The sequence below is a fragment of the Schistocerca piceifrons genome, chromosome 2 (assembly GCF_021461385.2).
Source record: "Schistocerca piceifrons isolate TAMUIC-IGC-003096 chromosome 2, iqSchPice1.1, whole genome shotgun sequence".
Taxonomy (NCBI): Eukaryota; Metazoa; Arthropoda; class Insecta; order Orthoptera; family Acrididae; genus Schistocerca; species Schistocerca piceifrons.
This window is the reverse complement of record NC_060139.1, coordinates 357710397-357738083: the sequence shown is the minus strand read 5'-3', so window position 1 is coordinate 357738083 and position 27687 is coordinate 357710397. Positions and strand designations below refer to the sequence as shown.

General features: G+C 37.9%; 1 protein-coding gene across 3 annotated transcripts in view; it reads left to right on the top strand.

Moving 5' to 3' along the window:
- LOC124777517 (sialin-like) overlaps window positions 1-27687 on the top strand; it is a 433945-nt gene that overhangs the window by 381479 nt on the left and 24779 nt on the right. For all 3 annotated transcript variants that reach the window (XM_047252962.1, XM_047252963.1, XM_047252964.1), the window contains 4 exons: window positions 2198-2421; window positions 5727-5963; window positions 26154-26238; window positions 26512-26732. In XM_047252962.1, coding sequence (XP_047108918.1) covers window positions 2198-2421; window positions 5727-5963; window positions 26154-26238; window positions 26512-26732 — 767 coding nt within the window. The remainder of the gene's footprint in view (window positions 1-2197; window positions 2422-5726; window positions 5964-26153; window positions 26239-26511; window positions 26733-27687) is intronic.

Below are 27687 nucleotides of genomic sequence, written 5' to 3'. Positions count from 1 at the left end.
CCATCAAACCAGGGAATAATGTGTCTGCAGATGTTAGGGCATAAGTCCAGGACACTCATCAGTATAAAAAATCTAACTGACATACCGACAGTGTGTCAAAAAAACTAAAATTAATTGCAAACTCATTTCGTTTCACAACACAGAAATCTTTACCACTATTTAAAAATTCTATGAGTTAATAATAACATTTGTGCACTAGGATGGTGAGTAATTTTATCTTCGGTAAACCTAGTTCCATACTGTGAAAGTTTTTCACTTCTGATTTAGTATAAACTTTCATAACCATGTGTTGAGGAGTATGGAAGCAGAGTTTTAGTCTGTCTGGAAGCAGAGTTTTAGTCTGTGAGATGCTAACACGAAATTATCCTTGTTTCTTGTGCCATACATGTGTTGAATATGGTTTTCTATAAAAAAATTGTAGATTGGTATGTAAAAAGATAAACATTTCATAATTGTAAATACATCGAATACTGTAGTTAAAATTTTTAGATGCGTGAATAAAGATTGGCATGAGCCCTTAGGCTTAATATTACATATATTTCTAATAACAATTTTTTTGAAGTGATGATATCCTATTTACACTACTTGCATTCCATAAAATAGATTATTACATATGATACAACAGTTTCAAAATAGCTGTAGTGGACAGCTTTCTTGTTCATGTCACTTGCATAGGCCAATATTGTTATTGTGAATACAGTACTGTTTAGCTACAAATAAAACTGAATGGGATGTTTTATTTAGAGGTAAATCATTCATGTAAAATAAAAACTGCATTAGGCCTAGAATGGAACCTTGAGAACAGTTTCCTGTTCCTGATGTTACAACTACCCTTTGCTTTCCGTCTGTTAAATGGGATATGAACTACTTCAGAACATTGCCGTTTATTCCATATCTCTCTAATTTATTTAAAAGAAGAGAGTGGTGTACACAGTTAAAAGCCATTGTAATGTCACAGAAAATTCCTGTGATTTTTTTGGGATTTGTAATTTCCTGAAAAAGTTTGTTGGTGGCACATACTGTACTCTCCCCTTTCTGGAAGCTGAACTGATTTACTGTCATGATATCAGATTTTACTATAAAATTTTGGATTTGGATTCTAACAATGTCTTCAAACATGGCACTTTTGACAATAATGGGAGTAGAATCTGTGGTCACTAGTTTCCTACATCTTCCTTTGTACCTTTCTCAAACAGTGGCTTTTCTGCTGCATACTTAAGAACATCTGGGAACCCACCTTCTTGAACTGACTGGTTTATTATTTCAGATAGCAGCATATTCTAATTACTCTGGTATGTCATCCCTTCCAGTCATTTTTTTATTATTTTTGATGGATATAGTACTTTTTCTGTATCTTCAGCTATAATTTATTCAAATTTATTTAAAACTTCCTTGTTGTCGTGATTGAAACCAGAGGTTTGGACAGTATCTAGGTTACTGCTTCCATCAAAATCTGATTTTGATACATTTACTAAAAACTCATAGCAATATTCCGATATTTCTGAATGTTACACCAGCAGTTATCGATTTCAGTCTGCTTGTAATTTCTTTATGGGGAAATATTTCATTATAAATATACAAAAAAACTTTCAAGAAGTCTGTCATAATTTTTGGAGCTTGTAGTACACTGATCCACTGCCTGTTTTCTTCAAGCCTATAATAAAACACATATTTTCCTTAGGATGTGTTATGTTTTTCTAATGGCTGATTTGTTTATTTTTGTTAGCTCAAAAAACAGTGCAACTTGATCAAAATTATCTAAATCAGTGCAGAATTTTTTGCATCACCAGATGAATGATTTGTCATAATATTATCTAGTCAGGTTGCTTTTTGTTTAGTCTCTCTCATGACCTTTGTGAATTTTGGCTTGAAACCAAATGCTTGAATCAGGTCAGTAAAGTCTGTTGATTCACTGACAGTACTGGGAATTGAATCTGGGGTCTCCGTATGGCACTCAACCAAGCTGACCACTCAGCTATTGAAGACAGGCAACTTTCAACATATCTAACCCATAACATATTCACATATTTTTCCCTGACAGGAAACTGAATGTGTGCTGAATACTTTCCATTAATGTACTTCTTTTCATTTCTTAATTTTAAGTTGTGATCTATTTAGTGTGCTGAAAAGTGAGCACGACCTTACAGCTTATTACTGGATGAAACAAGCTGACAGGGCACATTGTTTTCCATTGCAGACATGGTTCCAGCACGTGTGGTGCTATACTTCCTGTCATTCTCTGGTTTCCTGGTGAGCTTCATGATGCGCACTGACATCAACATCGCCATTGTGGCCATGGTTCGCATCCCACCACCTACCACCAATGCCAGCAATGCAGATGCCCTATACTGCTATGATCCAGCTGCCACATCCGAGGCCACTGCCAATGACTCACTCTCTACTGCTGCAGAGTCACCTCCGGTAAGTAGATAACCAGTAGCCTAGCACTCGCAAGAAGCCTTGTGGTCGCTCTGCATTTCCATGCCAAGTGTCAGTTTGTTAGGTTAATCCATCTGAGGTTCTTCCATCCATAGTCCTCTTGCTCACTGAACGAAACAATGCAAAGATCATTTTACTGAACATTCTTAATGGAAAGAGTACCCACAATATAGCTCAGATCACTGAAGAGAGATTGTGTTCCTGTTTCTTGACACAGATGCATCCCTGTGAAATCCTGAGTTTGACCCTTGAAACGAGATTGATTAAACATAAATCCTCCATCAATAGTTTAAGATATACTGCAATGTAACAGCCATCAGAAGACCTGCAAATCTGACCATTGAACCAGTAATGATAAGGTGCACAGTCTCTGTTTAACCTTTATTCTGCAACATTCTCCAGTCTTGAGAAAGAAATCTTGAGAAAAATCGCTGGAAAAATGTGATTCAACAGATGCTGAAAGGTAAACAGCAGAATTTATTCCCATCAATAAGGCTTAGTTAAGTCTTTTTTCTCAGCCAAAACCATGTTTGCCTAACTGTTAGCTGTGGAAATTAACAGAGGATTGCTACCAAAAAATTACCCCCCAATTGGACCGAAACATTCATTCTGTCCCCTACTACCCTAACTGCAGTTCTCTGCTTCATGTTGTCTTCTAGCAGGACCTATCAGTACTCTTCAATTGAATACTAACGCCCAGAAAAGTTTCAAATGGCACCACAGGAGGCCCAGAAGACCATTGACAGAGTTCTTTGCAAGCCCTGGAAACCTCTACACAGAACCAAACTATACTCATCTCAGGGACTCCCAACTCTTACTATGGCAATCTCATTCTCCATTAATTTATTTACCCAACATCCTTTGGTTGTGTCATGTGAGACATTGTGGCCAAGCCTTGGGTGCTGCATTGTTGCAGACCTAGACATTCCCTGGGTCCTAAATACGTGCAATATTCTCATCGTTTTCCATCCTCTTTTTTTGTTGCTGGTATTGAGTTGGTCCTAGCTGACTTAAGAGTATTCGTTTACTATGTTTACAATATTTACAATATTTGCACTTGTGTGTGATGTGTTCTTATTGTGTATAATATATAATCACATTTACAACAGCAATATATTAATATATTTTTCTAACATATGATTTAGCCATAAGATTTTAGTGCTAATTTCCATTTGCAGTACATTTCATAGTCTTTATAACACAGCTGTGCTTGAAATGCCATATGTGAGTTTAAAACAACTTAAAGCATATTGTGTGAGTCTACTATAGTTGAATTCTTTTATCTTGGCGGCTCGCGCATGCCCACCCAGACGCGGGAGATTGCTGCGTTGCCAGTTGCACGTGCTGCAAACTTACGTTTAGGGGGGAGCGCGCAGTTTATGAAGTAAAGCCACCACGGCCACATTAACCCTTTCGCTGCTACAGAGATGTGCTCCCCGCATTCCGCGCTGTGCGCGATTTTGTCACTGCACTGCTCGCCTGTGCTGACACATGGTGTTTCCGACTGCTTTGACACACTTATCATTCGATTCCACAAAAACTATTTGGCCAAAAAATTAGATTTTTACCCATCTTCTTGACTGATACCTTCCCCCCACTTCCATTGACTGACTGAAGTGCTTTAAAATAAAGCCAAACGCGCCCGGTGTAAATAAAACTTTTATTACAGTCGTGAATATTACATACGACACCTATGTGGTACTTAAATTAAATGAGATATCGTTATACAGTAAATTTTATATGAAATTTAGGTACCTTGTCCACATTTCATTCTCAACATTGTGGCAACTAAAATCGACCATACAGGAAGTATACCCTATGGACTTTTACCTCTGCAAACTCTTCAAAATTTCGCGCAATGGTTTACTATATTTAATGCTGCACAATAACTGGGTTGAACATCGAAACAAAATTAAGTCATTTATGGGGGGAAGGTATCAGTCAAGAAGATGTGTAAAAATCTAATTTTTGGACCAAATAGTTTTTGTGAAATCGAATGATAAGTGTGTCAAAGCAGTGCGAACACCATGTGTCTGCACAGGCGAGCAGTGCAGTGATGACAAAATCGCGCACAGCGCGGAATGCGGGGAGCACGTGACTGCAGCAACGAAAGGGTTAATGAAGAGACAAAGCACTAGAAATTTCAAAAAATTGCATTCAAACGAATAAAATTCATGAAGTAAGACACTTCGATATTGTTTTAAAATAAAAAAAATGTTTAGCATTGCACTAGGTTTGAACCCATTACCTTCCACTTACTAACCCAACGCCTTAACCATTACGCTAGGGCAGCTTGTCCTGCAACATCTCTTCATAAGGAGTCTAAGAGGTCACGCAAAATTCTGACAAACACTGTTGGTATGCCTATGAATTACTCGCACTTCGTCGAAGTACAATAGGAAATAAACAATTACCGCTGTTCTTTATTGCGAAAAAGCGGTTCGTGAAATTGATACAAACACCTTTCCTTGCAATCGCCTGAATTAAGAGTCTTATTGCTTGTTTGGTTTAATTAATTAATAGAAAATGAAGCAATTGATATAAAGAATGGTTTTTCCAAACTTTCAAAAACCAAAGTCTGCTATCAATACATTGCTTTTGTTCTATTACTTTGTTTATGACTGAACGTTTCTAAAACTGAAGACACTCGTCCGTTCTCTGCTCTGCAGTCGAGATCTGGCAACGTTGTTCTGTGTTCATTGGCTGACTGTATTTTTTGACGTCAGATGCGCAGAACGAACCTAAACTCGGCCGCCAACATAAATGACGCGCACTTTAGTATCACTGACATTGAAACCACACTTAGCCACACCAGAGTGAATAAGAAGCTTGGTTTGGTGTGATTTGGCTTCATGAATGGAAACTTATGGCTGTTTGGCTGTATTTCCCTAATACAGTATTTTATTGATGGTTAAATGCAACAGTTAAATGGAGTATTCAAAGACAGTATATTGAACTACTTCTACAGCAATCTACCACATCATGAGCACATATCAGGCACATATTACTCTAGCAATAACCCAGTCCTGCCTTATGGCATGGATTAAATGCACTGCAATTTTTAAATCTGATGTGATTTATTTTCATAATAAGCTGATCTCTTGGCTTGTAGACACTTGATATCCTCACCATATACACAAATTATGGCAGGAGTGAAGTTACAGATACTCTCTGACACAGCTTCCATTGTTGTTTTTGTTGGCAGTGGTAGTATTGGTGACTCCAGCCTCATCATGTTACTGTCTCACAAAACATTTAATTAATTGAGAATGATGTAACATTCACAGGATGAAGGTGAGTTTGACTGGGATCTGCGAACACAGTCAGCAATCTTAGGATCATTCTACTGGTGCTACATCCTCTCACAAGTGGTGGGTGGTGTGCTGACACAACACTTTGGCACAAAGACGGTATTTGGAATGTCACAGCTTACAACTGCTGTCTGCTCACTGCTCATACCGGCAGCTGCATCTGTACACTACTCGCTGATAATTGTGCTGAGATCTATACAGGGCATTGCATCGGTAAGTTTAAACATTCCTTTCTCAGTTACCTTTCTTCCTTTGTTGTTGTTATGTTTTTGGAGAGGTATCTTTTGATTTGAGTATTCATAATGAGTGTATTTTGCAGGCTGCTGTAGGTGAACTGAGATAATGTCATGTGATATATTTCACATTTCATTGAATCACTTCCCTCAAGTGAAAATGTGAACTTTGTTGTACTGTATTTTACAGGTCTACTTGTGTCCACAACATCTCTTCAGCTTTTGCCCTTCAGCTACATTGATATGCAGGTTGATATTGTGGTATCTAACACAGTTATTTTACTTCTGAGGAAGAAAAGATTTGAAATTATCAACCAAAACAGAATCTCATTATTATTATTATTATTATTATTATTATTATTATTATTATTATTATTATTACACTAGTGTAAAAACAAAAAGCTGCATGACATTAGTGGGAAGAGTGTTGTGCTAAACTAGAGGTAGCCTGTTATACTATCTGATTAATTTGTTTAAGAACATTACCACAAGAACACTCTCATTCATTCTTTCTGTTCTTTTTTATTTTGTTGATTAAAATTTTATTTGGTCATATATTTCAAAATAAAAGTATAATATATGAGGATGTGCTGAAAAGTATTGCCTCTGAATTTTTTTATGTGAAAACCCTCAAAGCTTTTCAAATAAAACAAATATTATTAATATTCTACATCTTTATTCTTCATGTCTATATATTTAGAGCCCTCTGCTGCTAGAGGGCTCCGAATCGTAGAGTGTAACGTGGCAGTGTGTAACGTAACTATGTCGGTGCTTGAGAAACAGGAGGACAATGGCAGATCAAACATGAGAGCTGCAACACTCTGACACATTGGGTTCACTGTCATCCCCAATACAGTCCCAGCTTGGCCCCAACCAATTTTCATCCATTTCCAAAAGTTAAGGAACACCGTTGAGGACTTCAGTTTGATAGTGATGAAGCCGTGCAAGCAGAGGTGAGGTTGCGGCTCTGTCAACAAAGGCAGACATTCTACAGTGATGGTATCAACAAACCGATCTTTGGGAGTAATGTATTCATTGCCAGGGCGACTATGTTGAGAAATAAGTATGTACACATGAAAAATTAAAACTGTAAAGTGTTAATAACGTCTCTTTTATTTAAAAAGCTTTAAGGGTTTCACACAAAAAGTTTGGAGGCCTTACTTATCAGCATGCTCTTGAAATACTGTGAGTTCAGTGGGTGTAAGATATATATATATAGTGCAACAGTACCAGTCAGCTATAGACTGAATAAAGCAGTAGGTGGCATATAACAACAGGTAATCAGATTTGTGCTGTTATACATTTCTGCCATTCCTGGCCAGAATTAAGTCATCAGTCAACTTGAGTGTTGCTGGTAATTGAGATTTTGAAACAAGAAGAATTAGTAATTTCGTTAGTCCTAATTCTCGAGTGTAATAGTCACTCAAACTAGATCAACATAGTTTTTAAAAAAAATGTTGAATTTTCATTTGGCTTACATTAGTTTGCAATAATTATTCATTTGATCAGTCATTCTTCTTGTAAGATGTAATATTTCTGGATCTTACTTCCTTTATCTCTAAATCATATTGTAACTTTTTAATTATTTTATTTTTATTATGCTAAGTTATTTAATTATCATACATAAATACTCATAATAATCAAGCAGACCTTCAGTTCTTTCTCTTCTATGTCATGTTCTGCTGTCTGATTCTTTACACACAAAGGCTGCACTTCTGTTTCTCTCTATCATTTACTAATTATGACTTTAATTTTGCCTTTTAATCCAGTAAATATTAGTCAGTCTTCTCTGAACTCAAAGACATTTCTGATCACATCAAACATGTGGATGATCGTATTGTTACCAAAACAGTTTCAAAAAATATGCATCTGCATATGATTCTTTCAAGAATTGCTAGGATGCTTATGTACTGTGTTCTGTGCATCACAGTGGTGCCGGTTATTACAATAATTATTCTCAGATATTTCATCATTAACTCTCTCAGTTGAAACTTAGGCATTCAGTAGATTGACAATCACATCTCCTATATATTGCTTAGAGTGGTGAGTGGTGATTAAAGTAGTTTTATAGTAGGTGGTGTTATTACAAAAAACTGTATTAGTTTTACAAACATGTTTTATGGTTTATTTTCTGTTCCGAGCTGTTTTTCTCTGAGGCACTTATGTAAATCATTGTCAGTAATAAATACTGTACATAATTTGCATGAATAAGCATTTTGATAGGTTTCTCAGGCAAATTAATAAGTTTTCTTACAATGAATGGAATTAAAATGATTATGGAAAATCTCATATAAAGATTTGAAACAAATACTAACAAAGAGAGAGAGGGGCTGGCCAGTACTTACCTCAGCTCAGTACAGCCGATAGATACACATAAAACAGAACCGAAAATTTACGTTCCTAGCTTTCGGAACAAATGTTCCTTCATCGGGGAGGAGAGAGGGGAAAGAAAGGGAAGAAGGGAAAGGAGATTCAGTTACTCACAACCCAGGTTATGAAGCAACAGGGAAAGGAAAATAGGGAGGGTAGCAAGGATGGAGGCTTGGTTGTCAGAGGGAAGCCAAAGATCAAGAATGGAATTAGCAAGTGCGCACGCGCCCACACACACACACACACACACACACACACACACACACACACACACACACATACATACACACACACACACACACACACACACACATACACACACACACACACACACACACACACAGAAAGAGAGAGAGAGAGAGAGAGAGAGAGAGAGAGTGTGCACTACATTCTCCTGGCACTGTGGAGGAGCAGTTGTTTCAGTTGGAGCCAGTGGAATGACGTGGAAAGTTAGGGAACAAAACAGTAGGGGGGAAAATCAAGGACTGCGGAAAAGGAGCAGCGGTGAAGGGGGTAGAAATATCACATTAAAGAAATCTCACTCAAGTACAGTCAAACGTAATTACATGTTGTTCACAGAGATGCAGAGCAGAAGTGGGTGGGCTGTTACAGGGAAGGGAATAGAAGAGACTGCAAACAGAATTGTGCAAACGAGAAACCAAAGAGACAGGGTGAGGGTTAATACAAGTAATAACTTGGGGTAGGGGGGGGCAGGAAGAGGAAACAACATCAGTACCAGGATGTAGTTAGTTGGATGTTAGGGACTGGTAGTAGTAATTGAGGCTAAAAGGACTGCGAGACACAAAGATGCCATGAAGGGGCAGTTATCATGTTCCCAGTGGCTTAATTCAAGTAAGGTAGTGAGGGAACAGAGAATCAAGATGTCAAGGGTTGTGAAACAGCCATAGAAGTAAACCACCTTTTGCTGAGCACTGTGTTCTGCTATTTTGTCCTCAAACTTGTGCTGGATCACAGTTTAGCAGTGGCTATTAATATGAGAGGACAGTTAGTTGGTAGTTGGGGTACCCCAGTAACTTATCATAAAAGTCGTATCTGTATGGCGGTATTCACTTGGTGAATAAGCTTGTAGCATTTTTCTGTAAGTTTAAGAAACACTACAGATACTTTAGTCATCTATAATATGTTCTCCTTCACTATTTAGAACTGTCTGACAATACTGGGCTAACTTTTCAATACTGCAACTGTAGAAATCTTGTGGTTTGAGGCAAACAACTTGTTGAGCCATGTTTGAAGCACATTTTCATCTAGAAAGGAAGTTTCTTGAAGGTTGTTGGAAAAGGTGAAAATCTAAGCCTGCAAGATCAGGTGAATTATGTGGGTGCAGAATTTCCCAACCCAACCCTGTATAGTGTCTTTTGTCAATCTAGCAGAATGCAGGCAGGCATTATCGTGGAGTAGTGCTTGGGAGAGGTATGTAGCACTGAGTGTAATTTTGTCTTCACCGTTCCTCTGAGAGCATTATGTGAGGGGATGTAGTGTATTTGTATATCTTCACTTAACCCTCTGTGAACAGAATTATTAAGCAGTAAAGACAAAAAATTACAAATGCTATATTTGTGTTGCTTAAGGATTACAATAAACCTTTTTTGATAAAAGTATTTCATAAGTATCCTTTTGCAGGATAGTTGGCATATATCTAAACGCATCTGTCAATTCAGGTTTTCCCCCATTTCTATGGTGCTCTACTGCGATTTGAAAGACACTGAGACCATTCATGGTACCACTCCTTGTATATGCTCAATAAACCCTGTTAGTCCTATTTGGTACGGGTCTCATATATTTTAGCATTATTCTAAGATTGGACACACAGATGTCTTGTAAGCAGTCTCCTCTGTAAACTGATCGGTTCATTGACAAGATCTGTGAAAACGCGAAGTCTGCCATGTGTTTTACCATGACTGAGTCTATGTGATCATTCCATTTTATACCCATACAGCCACATTTGAATACACTGTTGTTAATGTAAATGTTGGTGTGGCTTTGAGTCAAATACCTGTCAGATGTCAAGAAATACTGCATCCACCTGACTGAGTGATCCATGACTTCTTAAGATGGAATGTGAGAAAAGTGTCATTTGGGTTCTTCATGACCAGCATTTTGGAAATCCATGCTATCTCACACGGAAGAAGTTATTCTGTTCAAGATACATCATTAAGTTTAAACTTAGAATATGTTCTAATATTTTACAACTGCTGGACATCAGTGAAATAAGGTAGTAGTTTTGTTAATGTCTTCTGTCATCCTTTTTGAAATCTGTTTTATCTTGTGCTTCCTTCTAACCATTGGGCACACATTTTTGTTCAAGAGTTTAATTGTGTATTATGATTAAAACAGAAGCTACCTCCTATTACCAATTCAGTATAGAATCTGACAGGAATTTCATCAGGGCCTGGAGCTTTGTTAAATTTTACTGAGTTCAACTCTTCTCAATCAACTGGCACTAGTTTCTGTAGCACTCATCTTTGCAGTTGTATAAGAACTGAACAGGGCAATACTTTTGTTCTTTTCCTATCCATGAACATCTGGACACTAACTTTAGTGTTACTGATGGCCTTTACATATAACAAGAATTTCTTTGGTTCTTGTTAGAAATTTTAGATAGTGTTCTGCTAAAGATGACCATTACAGGCTTTGTGCATTGGCAAACATATTTCTTTAGACTCTTTCCATCTACTGCCCTACAGTTTGTTTACAGACATTATGCAGTAGTCATTGTTTCTTTAGAAATGATTGTACACCATGGAGGGTCTGTTCCAAAATTAACTGTTGTGTACTCCATATGCCTAAAGGATAGCTGTGACAATGGGCAGTGCCATTACCACCTTAGCACAAGATGCAAGAGGCTACTGTCATCACGGCTTCAAAGCCACAGTTGCCAGCAACAGCAAGGCATTGCCATAGAAATGTAAACAAAATGCTCATGGTAGGCATGCAAAGTAACAACACCAAACACAATGAAACAGTCACAGGTGTTCTCTCACCACATACATTACAAATATCGTGCCTGGTCAACTACACAGTTATTAGATACCAAGATTAAATTAGTAAAGAAACCATCCTGGTACTTGTCTTGTTTTAGGGAAACCACAGAAAGAACCATTATTTATATACATTTGATGACACTGCCACACACTTTTCTTATTCTCTACAAACCATGGCGATCAAATCTGACTCTACCTGAGAAATGGCATTGCAAATAGCTTCTCTCAAAAATAAACCGTTCAACTGTATACAGTGCAGTCATAAGATCCCATGATAAAACAGTAACAAATACAAAATTAAAGACTGCATGTGGTAATTGTTTATTTACTCAAAATAGAATCCATTTTGAGCATAACATTGCTTTGACCTTTCAATCATTTCATGGTGTCAGAGTAATTTTCTTTGGTGATTTGGTTAAGTATGTTGTCAGCCTTCTGTATCTCCACAATAAAACTATTCATTTTTAATGAACATTTCATTTAAATTTTCAGTTTTGGGAAGAGGAAATTTTTAATTGATTTATATATTTCCTGGAAGGCTGGTGTCTGTCCTAAGCTGCACTTGCTGTTGAACAGTTCATAGCCAGAAAAGAATAATTTGTCAGTCAGTTGGTAATCAGTTTATTGGTAGTATCAAGATGGTTGGTGGTGTCAAGTACTGTGATACCTACTGCCAGCTGCATACATTGTATCAGAAAATTACCTAAAAACGTTACTCTTTCAAAGTGTTGGGCCCTCTGAAGGCAAGCGCCTTTAGTTACTGGCCAGCATTAACAGTCATCAATCAGTATCCACAAGGAACCATAATGAGGCAATGTTGCCATCCTTAAAGTGAATGCTGGTCAGCTATGCACCAGTATTGAGCCCATGTTACCACAGGTTCTTAGCCAGCCCCATATAACTGATAGCTGTACAAGAGCACTCATGATTGTTAAATTTCAGTCCTGTCATTTAATGAATCGCACCTATTAGCTATAGAGTACATTTCTGTTGTCAGCATGCATCTGTTATCCACACGCATGAAATTAGTAGTTCACAACCAAATTTTGGTGTAAATTTCGAGCAGCCTTTTCATGATCTTTGTCGTGGCTCAGAAAGCATTGCACATACTAACAAATTCTGCAGTGTATGTGACCCAACTACACAAAAAACAACCTTAACTTACATGTCACAACAGTGTAAACAGTTATACGAGGTCTGTAAAAAAATTTCCAGAACTTTGTCCACATAATTTTTCTACTCTTATCTTTCACTTATTGTGCATGGTTTCCTTTGAAATACTCTCCTACTCAATTGATACACCACTCCCAACACAGTTTCCACTTCCAGAAGCTGTAAACCTCTTGCTGGATTGTGCAAAGTGCCTTCTGTGAATTTTTTATCTCATTGATCATTGCAAATCTTTATCCTTTCAATGGAGTTTTCAACTTTGGAAATAAAAAAAGCCTACAGGGGCCTGGTGTGGAGAGTACAGAGAATGAGGCAGCACAGTGATTTCATTTTCTGTGCGATAGTCATGCACGAACAGGAATGGATGTGTGGGGGCATTATCATGATTCAAGAGCCATGAGTTTCCCCATTTCAGGCTGCTTCTTTCTCACATTTTCTCGCAGGCATCCCAACACTTCCTGATAGTACCACCAATTAAATGTATGTCGCTGCACAAATTCATGATGAACTAATCCTTCAAAGTCAGAGAAAACTATCAGCAAGGCTTTTTGGTCTTGGAGAACCTTTCCCAATCCGTTGTAAAGATTGAACCTTGGTGTCAACATCATTACCATAGACCTATGCCTCATCACCAATAATTATAATTCTCATAAGGAACATCTTGTTCTCATTTGCGCGATCCAAATCTCTTCACAGATTGAGGCGGTCTTTCTGGTCTTGACTCATGAGCTGTGGGATGAACTTGGTGGTAACATGATGCGTTCTGAGATGCTGTATCAGGATATCATGACATGGTCCAACTGAAATGTTACATTCTTCTGCAATCCCTTGGACAGTCAGTCTTTGATTGGCATGCACAATTTCGTTGATGTTCCTCACATGATAATCGTTCGTAGATGTTGAAGGGCATCCTGAGCAACCGTCATCTTCAACTTCCATCCTGCCGTTTTTAAACAGTGTGAACCATTCATAACTCATCACCAAAGGCTTCATGCATCATTTGGTATGTCTCTGTAAAGGTTTTCTTGAGTTTCACGCAAAATTTAATGGAGACGTTTTGGTCCTCTAACTCTGGTGTCTTGAAGTTCCCAAACTGTGCGACACAACATTCTACTCAATACAGCATTGAACAATAACTAACAGATATAAAACGATGAAACTTCCAGCAGTTGGACATTGAACACAGGTGTTTGCAGGGATGCCAACTGCATTTCACTCCAGCACGCAGTTTGTGTGAAATTACGAATGTTCTGGAATGTTTTGGACAGACCTCATATGGTCTGCTTTTGCTTCTAAGTAGTAAACCAAAGACATCATACCAAATAAATAAATAAAAATTAAACTGTGTAATCAGTACAGAGGTGACAAATCTGGAGAATAAGGTAGAGAGTGCATTACTGAGATCAGCATTTCAGCAAGGAACTGGTGGTTTATTGCTACTAAATGAACTGAGGTGATATTGTATACCAGGTGAAAATGTCTGGGTGAACTAGTGAGTATTTTAACACATCCTGGTAGGATCCATTATTAGAATTTTCTAATTTGTGAATGATCACACTGTTACAAGAAAACATGATAAGTTTCATTTTCACTCTTGGTTTTTCAAAAAAACATTTTTATTTAGTCGTGGGCTTGTTTCACTGACCAATTTCAAACTGTGGTATTTTGTTCAAGAAATGCACGAAACACCGCTTGCTGTCACATAATGATCTTGTCTAAAGGTTGTTGTTAAAGTCAAGAATATGCAACACTCTCACTCTCCCCCCCCCCCCCCCCCACACACACACACACACACACACACACACACACTAACCATCAGATTATACTGTCGTGTCAAAACCACAGTCAAGTCCAAATATGCAGGCAGGATCATCAGTGACGTAACACACTTAGAATTGAAAGCTGGTTTGTTACTGGCACCAGTGTACAGCCAGAACAGAACTGATCTCCTGAAAGGAGAGCACAACTATTTATGCAAATGTTTAATATTCCAGAATGCTAGTATTTATACATGACATGGAATATTCCAGAATATGTGAACATTATAAATATAAGATAAGCCAGAAACCTGCCAGAAACAGTAAATATTAAATAAAAATTTCTAGTGGTTGGGATTGAACTGGCAACCCAAAGCGTGCCAGCCAGTGATCTAAAGCCTGCACTACAATGCATGTGCCACACCTCAAGGCATGTCAGAAGTTCTCACTGGATCTGATTACAGCATCCTGGATCTATATCTTCTCAGTGGCCCTCTGTATGGCAGCACAGGGAAATCCTCATGTTCTGGTCATGTTGTCACATTCTCTTCACTATGATGGGCATCACAGATTGCAGCTTCCATCTAAGCTTTGTGTTTGTTGAGTGGATTTTCAGTTTCCTTGAACCCCCCATCATTAACTTGCACCTCTGGACTGTTGAAGGGCTTCATTGGGGAGACATAAATGATCTCTCTTTTTGATCAAGGGTGATAATCCTCGAGTTTTTGTATGATGTCTGACAAATGCCAAAGCATGTAATATGGCTCAACAAAAGAACTTAAGTAAATTTTCTGACAGTCCCATTTTCTGCAAAGGCATAAAAATCCATAGCAGGTCTCATGACCTGTATCTCACTGGTCAGTGCTTGACGTTACAGTGCTCTCACTTTTCCTGGTGTCCAGGGCCCATAAGGGAGCTAGCTTCCTTGCTTTCTTGGTCCTGGTGAAGAAGTGTTTCATGTAGTCATAATGAGTATCATCCAGATGAAAAGGGAACAGTTTATCCATTGTCATTCTGGCCTCACATCTGTGAAGCAGAAAGAATTGTATAAAGCCTGTAATGTCTTGCTTTGTTGCTATATTGGATATGAATGTTATAATGGGCGGTATTGTATCCCAACCTCTCTGTTCGATGTCAACGCAAGCCAAGAGCATATCTGCAAATCTCCCATTAAAGCATTCTGTGAGGCTATTCGTCTGTGGATGGTAGTCAGTTGTCATCCTATAAATGATGTCACATTGTTAAATTATCTCAAGTTAGTCAACTTGGGGATGATCCCAAAGAGGTTGATTCCAATTTAGTGGAATGGTGCCATTGCTGGTGGAATTCATATCGGATGCCATGAATGTAATTGTAGCAAATGCTTTCGTTATAGGCATTCCTTGTAGTAGCTCATATAGTGTATAACACATTGACAGAGAAATGGCCAATGTTACCTGCATCTGACTCAGTCTAGAGTCTTCATGAATCCCAAGTGACTAGATGTTGGAGCATCGTGGAAATACTTCAGGATTTCTGGCAACAGATGAATTGGGATATGAGCAACCATTTCAGCTCCAGCAGATCATAGTTCCCCTTATAAAATGTTCTCTTTATAAACTGGAATTCTTTGGAGTTCTTCTTTGGTTGGTTCTTCATTCTGCCAGGCTTCTCTTGTTTTCAGCATTGCAGGATCTTCCCTCTGCTCAGCAGCAGTGTCACATAATGTAGTCATGACAAAGATTTCATTCACACTGATGTGTTCTGCCAAAAGTTTTCTTGAAAGATAGTCAGGGTCCTTCTGTTTGAGTCATTTTTTTATTCCATTGTGACATTGCACTCCTGAAGCTTCAGCACCCATCTTGCCGGTTGGCCTGAGGGATCTTTCCGGCTGGTCAGCCAGCAAAGAGAATGGTTATCCATCACAGTGAGGAAAATAAATATGACCGTAACTTGTTGATACCCCGAACAACTGCATGGCACTCTTTCTCTATTGTAGGTTAGCTCTTCCCAGAGTTGGAAAGTATGTGGGAAGCATAAGGTATCACCTTTTCAGCACCTTTCTAAATTTGCACTAGAACTGCACCTATTCCAAAATTACTAGCATCAATGTGATGTTCTGTCTCAGCATTCTCATCATATGGTACTAGAATTGTATAAGATGTTGGTGCACCCTTAAGGGGAAAGAAATATCTTTCTTACAACTCAGTATAGCAAAATTTGGCATCTTCTTGCCATACTTCTTGCAAGGGATGTTGTTTGGTACAAAAGTCCTTTCACAATATCTGGTAGTATGAGCATATTTCAAGGAAACCTCTCAAATTGTCAATGTGCTGAAGAGTCACAAAAAACTGTGACTGCTCTTATTTTCTTGGGATCTGGATGAACTTCATTTCCATTCACTAGGTGGGCCAAGATTTTTTTCTCCTTAGGCAGCAAATAGTCGCTTTTTCAGATTCAGCAGAGGTCTGCAGGCTGAATGCACTCAAACACAGTTGTCAGTCGGCTAAGGTGTTCTTCAAATGTCTTCAAGAACAGAAAACAATCTCGTCAACCAGATAACAAAGACACACCCCATCCAGTGAAGGAATGGGTGGGCAGCTGGCAGCTCGCAGGGTGGACCTGGTCTGCAGTTGATTCCAGTCCAACCCACAAAATAAATTCAGAAATAATTAAAGAATGTTCATGATGCATAAATAAATGTAAACACCTGAAAATATGTTGAACATAAAATGAATGTATTCCCAAAAACGAGTGTTTTGAGACTTAATTCATTGGCGTGCATGTTGGGTTATCCTGTAAACATTGTCACATTAGAGGCAGCCCACAACTTAAGTAAGTATGCATAACTTTATTGTAATAGAGTCCATCAGGAGTTACGAAAACAGTCTTTTCCCAGTCAGCCTTGTGAACCTCGATTTAGCAGCAGCCTGTCAGCATGTCCATAGTTGAAAAATACTTTGCTCCTTTCAAGCAGTCTAGGATGTCATCAGTGTGCAGCTATAGGTAGCTACTTTTCTTCATGATTTTGTTCAGTTATTTGTATTCCACTCAGAAATGCCATGTGCCATCCTTCTTCACAAGAGCCACCAGAGAGAGCCAAGGATTCTCTGAACATTCAGTGGTGTCATCTTTCATCATCTTCACCACTTCCTCTTGCATTTTCCATCATTCAGCTTGCGCCACACTATACGTGTCCTGGCTAATTGATGGGTGTCCCCAGTGTTAATACATGTTTTATCATGGACTGGTTTTTCTGCCTTTACTGCCCTCCAGATTTGGAAGCATCCAAAAACTGACACAGAATGGCTGTTACTTGCTGATGATATTCTCCTGTTGTCTGTAGTGGTAGCAGAACACAATTATTCTTCAGAGACACCAAGCTACCCTTTCTGGGATGGTTCAGTTGTCCCTATGCATGTATGCATGTACCTTTAGAGATGGGCTGTGCCTGCTCATGACAGTTAGTGATACAGTGTTCTCCTTACCATTCACAATGTTTATGATCATCACTAGGATGTAGATTTCTTTTGAGAACCTATTGTGAGTACCTTTTTGCAATCATCAAAAGCTTCACAGTTTAACTGTGTAACTTCACTGACAACTGGAACTCATCTCGTAGACATTGTTGGGATAACATCATCTTCAATGGTAAACAACTGCATTATTTATTAAGTGTACTTGCTGGAATAGCTTCACTAGTCTGGAGTTCTTATTTTCCACAGTCTATGACTGCTTGTGATGCCTGCGAGAAGTTCAATCCAAAAATATCACGACTGAATTCTGTTCAAACAAAAAATTTGAATGACTGTGTTCTCTCATTCACAGTTATTCTTACAATACATGTTCCTACTGGTGGGAAATGTTTCCCATTTGTGATCATCTGCACAATCACTAGTCTGCCTGGACTAGTTGGCTGTCAGTGATGATGTCAATGAGATTTCCTGGCATCTTGGTAAATGTTGTCCATGGAGGATTTTCATTTGTGGCAGCCTCACCTCCATTGATGGTCACATTGCTTAGCTTTACTGAACCTGGCAGCTAAGTGAGTGGCTGGTACCTCTTTACAGTGACGGAGAACAGCTACAGTGTGTTGGGGAATGACTCTTCTAGCATAAGGGTATGTCATGACATTTGATGTCATGCAATATAATGGTTCTTGAACACTCGTTTTCTTTCTCTGTAGTACTGTACACTGTGTTCAGTGCATTTACATGTCCTATGAAAGTCTTATTTTGTGGGGCATTTTACTTAGTGGAGGAGTTGGTTGTACCTGTGTTGGTTGGATGCTGGATTGTTGTTTGACAGTGGCACCATAAGTCCAGGTTGGCAGAGTTCACTCATCCTGGCATGTTTGGATGGCGCTGGAGATTAGTGCTAAATACCAATACTCCTTCAGTATTGTCTATTACTTCCTGATGTATGGGTCACCATTCAGGGCTGCTTGCTCTTGTTTACTCCATCTGACAGTTCTGGCTGCCATAAAATGCTGTCTCTTCTCTTACAGTGTGGTGTAGAAGAGTGGTGACGCCATGGTGGTCTTCCACCAACTGCCACAGGAGCCACATTTGAGAGTCGATCATACCTCTTTTGTCAGATTTTTTTCTGTTGCATTTCCTCAATGCACTGGCATAACTTGATAAATTCTGTAGTTGTGACATTGTTTACCAGAAGAGCTTGGTACCTTTATTCTGTGACAACTTTCATCAAATGTGAGATTTTGTCAGCTTCTGTCATATTCAGATTCACAATATTGAGAAGGACCTGAACATTCTGTATGTATGACTGGGTCATTTCACCATGACGGTGGGCTCTGTTCTTCAGTTGTTGTTCTGCTAAATGAATTTGCTGTTGATTGTCACTAAATGTTTTCTTCAGTTCAACCTGGCATTTGTCCCAGCTGTTGAGCTTCTGTTCATTGTTCTTGTACCATTTCTGACCTGTGTCATCCAAGTAAAAGCATAATTTTGCCAAACACATCATATTGTCCCATCTGTTGTGTTTGGCATCTCAGTCGAATCCTTTCAACTATTTCATTGGGTTCTGATAAGTGTCTCTAGAGTGCACTAATAGATGCCTGATGTGCAGCTGTTTTCCTGCTATTTTGCAATCCATGTGCCTCTAGAATACACAGATCTAAGGAACTGTGTACTGTTTGTATTCCAGTTACTGTCTGTGTAGGTGATAGCTTTTATGTTGCCTAATTGGAACATCAGTGAGGTAGATGTTTTGAAGTATCCATGTCTTCACCAAACAATGTCACGTGAAAACCATAATCAAGTCCAAATCCAAAGGCAGGGTTGTCACTGAAGTACAACAGTCAGAAACGAAAGCATGTACAGCCAGAACACAGAACGTAGGCAGTGTATGCAGCCATCTATATAAACATCGAACATTGCAGAATGCTGCTGCATATTTATAAAAAACATAAGCTATTTTAAGAACCACCCAGAAATGATAAATACTAAATAACAAATGATTGCTGATGGTTGGGTTTGAAATTGTGATGTGCAGCACGCTAGTCAGTGAAGCTAACCCCTACACTACACAGCTGGTGGCAGTATCAGTCATCAGTATATTTCAACAACAGTGACAAGGAAAGAAGCAGTTTCCATCATATACCATGTTGATGACTGTTCTCCTACTGCACCACAGTTGCCAAAATATGATGAAAGAAGGGTTTGATTCAACATATTTTCTGATTTTTGCAATTATTGTTGAAGCAGTATTAACAGACCAGACTCTCACATAAAGACATTTGCTAGTAAGACACTAGATAATGCATTTTGGATAATGGTTTTCACCCCTGTAGCCTTCCATGTGCATTTATCCATCACTGTAGTGATGTAATATTAAAGATAATTTCATGATAAACAGAAATTCTTAGAGAACATGCCTGTCCTGTATTTATAATCCCTGTAGCTTGAGCTATATTAATATGTTGCCAATGAATTTTTCTACAAAGAAAAAATTGCATGAAATCTACAATACAAGAAAAATTGTTGCACAATCATGGCAAACTATAGCATACTTCTACTAGGGCTGCATTTTTTTAAATCAAAATTTGAGGTAAAGTTTAATGTTCTTTTGTGTCAAACCAGATAATGTGATCCGATACTGACATCACATGGTCTTTTTTAGTCCCATGTTAATGATTAGTATTATTCAAATGCTCTTTGTGGAGGCACACATTTTAACATGTAATATAGTTGCAAAACAAGAAAAGAAAGAGAGAAATCACTTATCCAAGATGGACCTCTGATAACAATTGAAACAGAGACATACTGTAATTAGTGGATATGGCTTGACTAAAACAGAGGCTAAATTATATGACACAGAATGCTCAGTAATATAATTACACTGCTGGCCAGTAAAATTGCAGTACACTGAAGGCAGTCTGCAACAAACATCAGATTATCATGAAGTTGCTTGCTTGGACATGTGATTATCATGTACAGCCACAAAACTTGGTAGCAGTATAATTGTGAACATTCTGTATAGTACAGTGAAAGATTATACAGTGGGCTTCTCATTTAGAAATCATTTTTGAATGTTGGTTGTTTGTTATGTTATTCCTCTTGGAAGAAGGAGAAACATCTACCACCAGGTGTTGAAATACAACAATGGCAGTACTGTGATTTATTGTAACTGCATTTTGTTGTTCCACAATGTTGCTGCTAAAAATGGTCAGGATTCCATGACTGCTGTGCAAATATCGAATAATGGTGAGGAGGACCATATTCAGTGTCGTGCAGAATCTGAATGCCCTCATGCAGTTAGTGCTCAAGAAGTCAGTAATAAGAGATGAGGCAATTAAATAATGAGACTGGTATACAAAACATTTTATGGATCAACAATTACATTACAAAGCTCATTACCTTCAATTTACTCTCCTTGCAATCCTTACAATACTCCATACAAATTTTCCATTCAAAAGTCACAGAGGGCCATTTGGAGCAAATACAGTGGGTGGTCCAACATAGTGATGCCGTATTTGGAAACATTGCCTTTACAGACAAGGTGGAATATGCTGCACATTGTCTTGGTGAATTACCCAGGACTTGCTGTTCCACAAATTGGGTCTTTGTTTCTCACTCACCCCCAAAGGGCAGTCACAACCTTGGCTTAATAATGTTGATTGACCTTTTCACCTTTGGGGACTCACTGAATATTGATATTTTCATAGTTGCACACACAGAGACAGTAAGAGATAGAGAGAGAGAAGAAAGCATCATAACTTTAAAATTTGATTTGCTCTTTTTTTTGCCATGGTGAAGTTGGATTCTCCCAGTGCATTGAATGCCACTTTGTATCAGGATTGTAAGCATAAAAAAAAGAAGATTCATCACTAGTAATTACTTGACTAAAAATTCTGGATCATTATCAATGTTGCTTAAAAAAGGCAGACAACATATTTGTTCTTGATTTCTTTTGTTCTGGAGTGAGAAGTTTTGGCACCATTTTTGTGCAAGCTTTGTGGATACTGAATGATTCATGCAAAATCTGACTAAACTTTCTGTTAATTCGTGAGATTGCAGCAAGAGCCCAATCACTGAGACAGTGATTTTCACAGATCAGTTTACCAATTTTCTCAATGTTACTAGCCATTTTTTATGTTGAGCATCGTCCAGGGTGAGGATCATCTTCAGTTGTTTCACATCCCTCCTCAATCTCTTTGAACCACTCAAAAAATATTCTTATCTGTTCCACTTCCTTTAATGTGGTATGAACTCCTGCAGCAGATTTCCCCAGTTCCATGAAAAACTTGAGGTTAATTCATTGCTCTGTTCAAACACTTTGTTTTTTCTGCCAAGATGCTAGCACAAAGACTCTAACGGATGATTGCTACATTACGACTGAGCAGTATGTAACCATGTCCATGAGCTCAGCATGGGGGAGGCACCAACTGACACAACATGTTCTAACTTGTTGTGGTGTGCTGGCTTTTATGCTTGTAGCAGCACCATTCCAGTTATTTAATTGCCACTCTTCATATTGTTTGCTTGGATGCCACATCTTGTATCTTGAGTCAGCAAATTGACTTTTTATGCTACAAACAAGTATTTATATAAACCATTTGATGACATATGGAGTACTGTGTACTGACGATGATGCTGATTTTGGTTTGTGGGGCACCCAACAGCATGGTTGTCAGCACCTATACAAATTCCCAATCTTTTCACTGTCCAGTCTCGCCATTTTCCCGAATGATAAGGACAACACCAACTCCCAGTCCCAGTGTGTAGAAAATCCCTGACCTAGCTGGGAATTGAACCTAGGACCCTGTGATCCAGAGACAGCAACACTAATCACTAGACCATAAGCAGCAGACTCCTGTGTACTGTCAGCACAGAGACCATTGTTGTGTCTCCTCTTGGCACAACACCAGAGAAAAGAATTCAATGGTGTGCCCAACAACAACACTGAGCATGATGTTCTTACTCGAGTGTGGAAGCTTCAAGGAGGACATGATTACATTTTTCATTTTCATATGGGTCCAACACTTGGTGTGATGGTATGGACAGACATTAGGTACACAACACAATCACCCTGATTTTTCATAGCTAGTAATTTCAGATGTATTAAGGTCAATGGCTGTGCTGTATCTTTGAGGTCTCCATTATGTTACCTTTCAACAGGATAACACAAAATTGTATATTACTCATACTATCTGGATCTGTCTTTGAACAGACTGTTTAGTCTGGCCAGCAAGTTCTCCAGATCTCTCACCCATTCAAAGCCTACGGTCATGTGTTTCCATTAGACTGGCACACCACCACTCATGAGCCACTATGATTGATGAAGTCTAGCATAGAGCTGAAAAAGCAATGAGTGACATACCCATGTCTATCGTCCACACTCAGTTTTGACTTGGAGCCCAGCAGCAGGATTGGAGCCATTGTTGCTGCCAGAGGTGGCAGCTCTGTGTGCTAAATTTCGCTTCTTACCCCAAAATGACACACAAATTTAATCATGGGCCCTCTGCAACTACTGTATGCACACAGCAAGTAAAATTTTAGTGTTTGCTCTTCTTCATTGTCAAGAAATTTTAGTGGCCGATTGTGAAGTGAATGGTCAGTTTAACAGGATAGGTTTTGGATGGAGCAGTGGAAAGTAGTGGAATGACTCAGATATGTATCCATAACTTCATTTCATGAAATAGATTCATTAGCTGTTGTCAAGTTCTTTATCAGGTGATTGTGTTTCAAATCTTCTGTGTGTCAGCATAATTACTGTGTATGTTGTATTTTGTGTGTCCATTGATGATGACAGATCAGTTGTATTTTACTGAAAGATACTGAAAAGTAGCTAACATGTTTATGATGTCACCTCAGAAGATTTCTGTTCAGATACATCATATGACATACACAGAAAGTTTGTGGCTCCTATTCCGGTAGTGACACAGGCTTTGAACAAGCTTTCAAACTGGTGTGTTCTGGCAGTCTTGAATATAGCCATATCTTCTTCCATGCACCATTTTGCAGCATTATGGGTGCTGGTAGATTGGTAGATAGATCAACCATTGCAAGCCCATGATACCTCAATAGTAAGTGGTTACAGTTTTATCACTTTCTGTAATGAATTATGAGCTCATTTCCTTCATTGTACCTCCTAACTCATAAAATCCCGCACTTCCCTTTCTATAAGATTTATTGGGGATTAGGATTTGTTTTATTTGTGTGGTAGAAGGTGGAAGAAGCCACTTTTAATGGTAAGAGAAAGACGCAGTGTAACATGTATGAAGTTAAAGCACACTCGCACTGTTGCCAAATTAATACATCCAAAATTTCCATCTGTGTTATGTAAGTTCCTCAGGTGATAGCCTTAACTACTGGTCATTTACATTTGAAGCCTGTTATACATACCTTTGTGGTGTATGGGATAAAGCCTTCCATATTTGAAGGTACAATGGTAAATTATAAATGGTATGAATAAATGTTTTGTTTGTTAGAGGAGAAATGTTTAAAACACTTAGCACTTTTTGCAGTTCAGTGAACTGGTCATGAAATTTATATATATCAAAGTGACATTATTATTTCTCAGTAGTATCAAATATGAAACTAATTCCCTAAAAATACTATAAGTTCTGAAAATTTTAATAATTGTACCCATAGCCACAAATCCGCATGTAGCTTTACACTCAAGAATCACCCAAAATTTCATTAAACTGTTACAAAAGTCTATTATGTAGTGTCTCTCAATCTCACCAGCGTTTGTCTCTCCTCTATTCATCCTATAAAAACAGTTTTATGAGCCAGGTACTTGAATAACGTTCAGGTACATAATCAACATTGTTTATAATGAGAAGATCCATATTCTGTTAATTTGTTACCAAGACCATTCCTCCATCCATACTAACAAAAATAATATGCTTCTTAACTTAACCATTCTTGCTCCTATTTGCCTTGAGCATCAGTCACTTCCTCCATGAAGATTTTAACTTCATTAAATTGTCTTTTTTCATATCACAAGCTTACACTAATGTGCTTGATAAATCTTTAGTTTCTGTTCTACGTAGTTTGCGGGTTAGAGATACAGTGTTTATTAAATCTTTTCCTTAAATGTTGCAACCATTAGCTACAAATAGTATTCAACTACAGAAAAACTGATAAATAGGTTGCTTATAGTAGTACAGTCGCAACTAATTTGCAGGACTCCTCCATATCCATGTTTCAGATGCCCAGGTTTGTAAATATGGATTTAGGAATTAAGCATACTCTCTGGCCTTACAAACCATTAGATCTTGACTTGAGTCTTTTGTTTGGTTACATCAAACATGGCAGTATCTTCCATACACACCAGTCATTCTTATCATCTCCACATCTCTCTCTCTCTCTCTCTCTCTCTCTCTCTCTCTCTCTCTCTCTCTCTCTCTCTCTCTCTCCCCCTCTCTCTCCCCTCCCCCCCTCCCTTTCTCTCTCATCTTTTCCAACTATCTTCTCATTCCACTGTCTTTCCTGCTCCAAAACTGCATCAGTATGCTTCAACTACAAAATTTGCATAACCTTATAGACTTTTTTTCATCTCTGTTTCCTTATTTCTCTCCTATTTAAGTCTCTCCCTTCTAGTGATGCACTTGTTTGCTGTCTGTGTGTACATTTTTCTCTTGAGTTTGAAATAAAAACTCCCATTATGTGTTACTAAAATAAAGATTCACATGCATGTGCCACTGAACAGCACCCAATTGCTCATAAAGATTTGTAACTTAATTATTTTATTGATGGGGAAAATTAAGTGTTTGCTGCACAATAATTTGATATTAAAGTAATGGATGATTCAGTTATTCAAGTTTTCATTACTCATAGGCATTATAGATATTCACTCACCTTTATAGAATCAACGGGGGCTTGAAGAGATCTCCGAAAGAACATTGGCTGTCACAAATATGTCTGTCTGTAAAATTGGTCAGTTCTGCTATAATACTAACTCATGAGCTGTCAACACATATACATCCAGAAATAAGTTCTTTTGATTCAGCTGTGCTTTGCATATTTGTATTTTGTGCTGCAGCCTGATAGTAACAATAAAAAAAAAAAGAAAAACTGCTTAGAAGTAAAAATTGTTTCATCCAGTGACATCATTCAAATTGATATTGCTTCCATTGTGGTTGCTAAATAATTCTCACACTTCCCAGAAATCAGTATAAGTCATGATTTCCTAGAAAATTGTGAATTTCTTGAAAAAGAAAGAGGCATTCAGTTTGTGCTTTTGTGCCATATCAAATGATGCGTGCATTTGGTTTCAGATTTATGCTGTTTGACTCTTTGCCTTTACAGGTTTTATTGCTTCTTAATTTCAGCTCAAATTTTATTTGACAGACTCAGTTATGATTTTTTCTGACATTATAATTATGTTTGGTGATCTCATTTTATGTTTTTGACGCACCCCCAGGGGCTAACATGGCCAGCTATGTATGCCATTGTAGGCCACTGGATACCTGCTGTTGAGAGGAGTCGCTTCATGTCTTCTTTCCAAGGTTATTATTTTAATATTACTCAATGGGACACATATAGGAGATCTATAGATGCTTGATAACATACTTACTTTGTCAGCTTTACATATTAAACACATACCATTGCAGTTAATATATTATCCCAGTAATAGTATTGCTAACTTGATTAATATTTCATTGGTAAATTGTGAAATAAACTGAGAATTATATTTTTGAAAATAAATATAAAATTCATTTATGCTAAGTTATTTCCTTTTAAGCGATAATAAATAATTTTAGATTTGTTATTATCACCAGGGTTCAGCTTTGGCATTGGATTAACATATCCCTTATGCGGATTCATCATTGCCCACTTTGGATGGAGAGCAGTGTTTTACACAACTGGAAGTATTGGGGCTCTGTGGTGTATACTCTGGTGGCTGCTTGCTTTTGATACTCCAGCAAAGCATCCACGCATTACTTCTGCAGAAAAACGTTACATAGAGTCCAATGTTGGAAATACAGTTGTAGGTGACAAGGTGAGTATTGTGCACATCGTGAGTGTACAAATAATATACAATAATGTGCATCTGAGATAAAGTTCAGAGACTGTTATGTAATCAAACAGATATAATTTATGAAATTACTTTTTAATTTTTATAGTATATTTTATATGTTTTCTTATAGCATGTGTTAAATTAATCAAAGGATTTATGTGAAGACATTGTTTTCAACTCAGACTGACATATAGTTCTTGCATTTGGTACTTTACCTTCTTTCTAAAATAGATCTTCAAGGTTTTCAACTTCCTGTAGGAAACAATGTTCATTACAAGTAAACCTCCATTCATACAGAAAAATATTCCTTAATATTTTTCCCCTTAAAAAGTAACAACACAAGAATTTAAAGTGATCATAGACCTGTAAGATGTAGATGAAATATATGGAAGTAGAAAGAAACAAACTCATTAAAGAGAAAGGCAAAAATGTAGATTATGAAATTTATTTTAAGAGTAGAAAGAAGTACCAGACTGAATCAAGCAACTAGTTCATCATTTTAGGAAATGAAAATTTTGTAGGCGTAGATGAAAGGGGCAACTATTTAACATGATAGCCACACAAACAGCAAAAGATGTAGCAGATGCACAAAAAAAGGAAATAGAGAGGGGCAGCAAAAGAATAGAAGATCTCAAATGAAATGAGGCAGTCATAAAGAGCAGGTGAAAGATTCAAGCAAACAATAATAGATACAAGTTGAAAATGCTGAACTGCTAAATTATAATTATTTACTGTCTCCTTACCAGTAGATTCTTAGTGAGTCACTGTGAATCCAACATTTATTTACACCAACCACCTCATACCTATTGCCTTGCAGCCATGAAACACCAAATTTCTTATTGTCTGTTACCAAACCCAACATCTCCTTCCTAGTCATTTTGGCCAACCACATTATGGCCCATAATTATTTCTTCTTTGAAGCCAAGATTTACAAAAA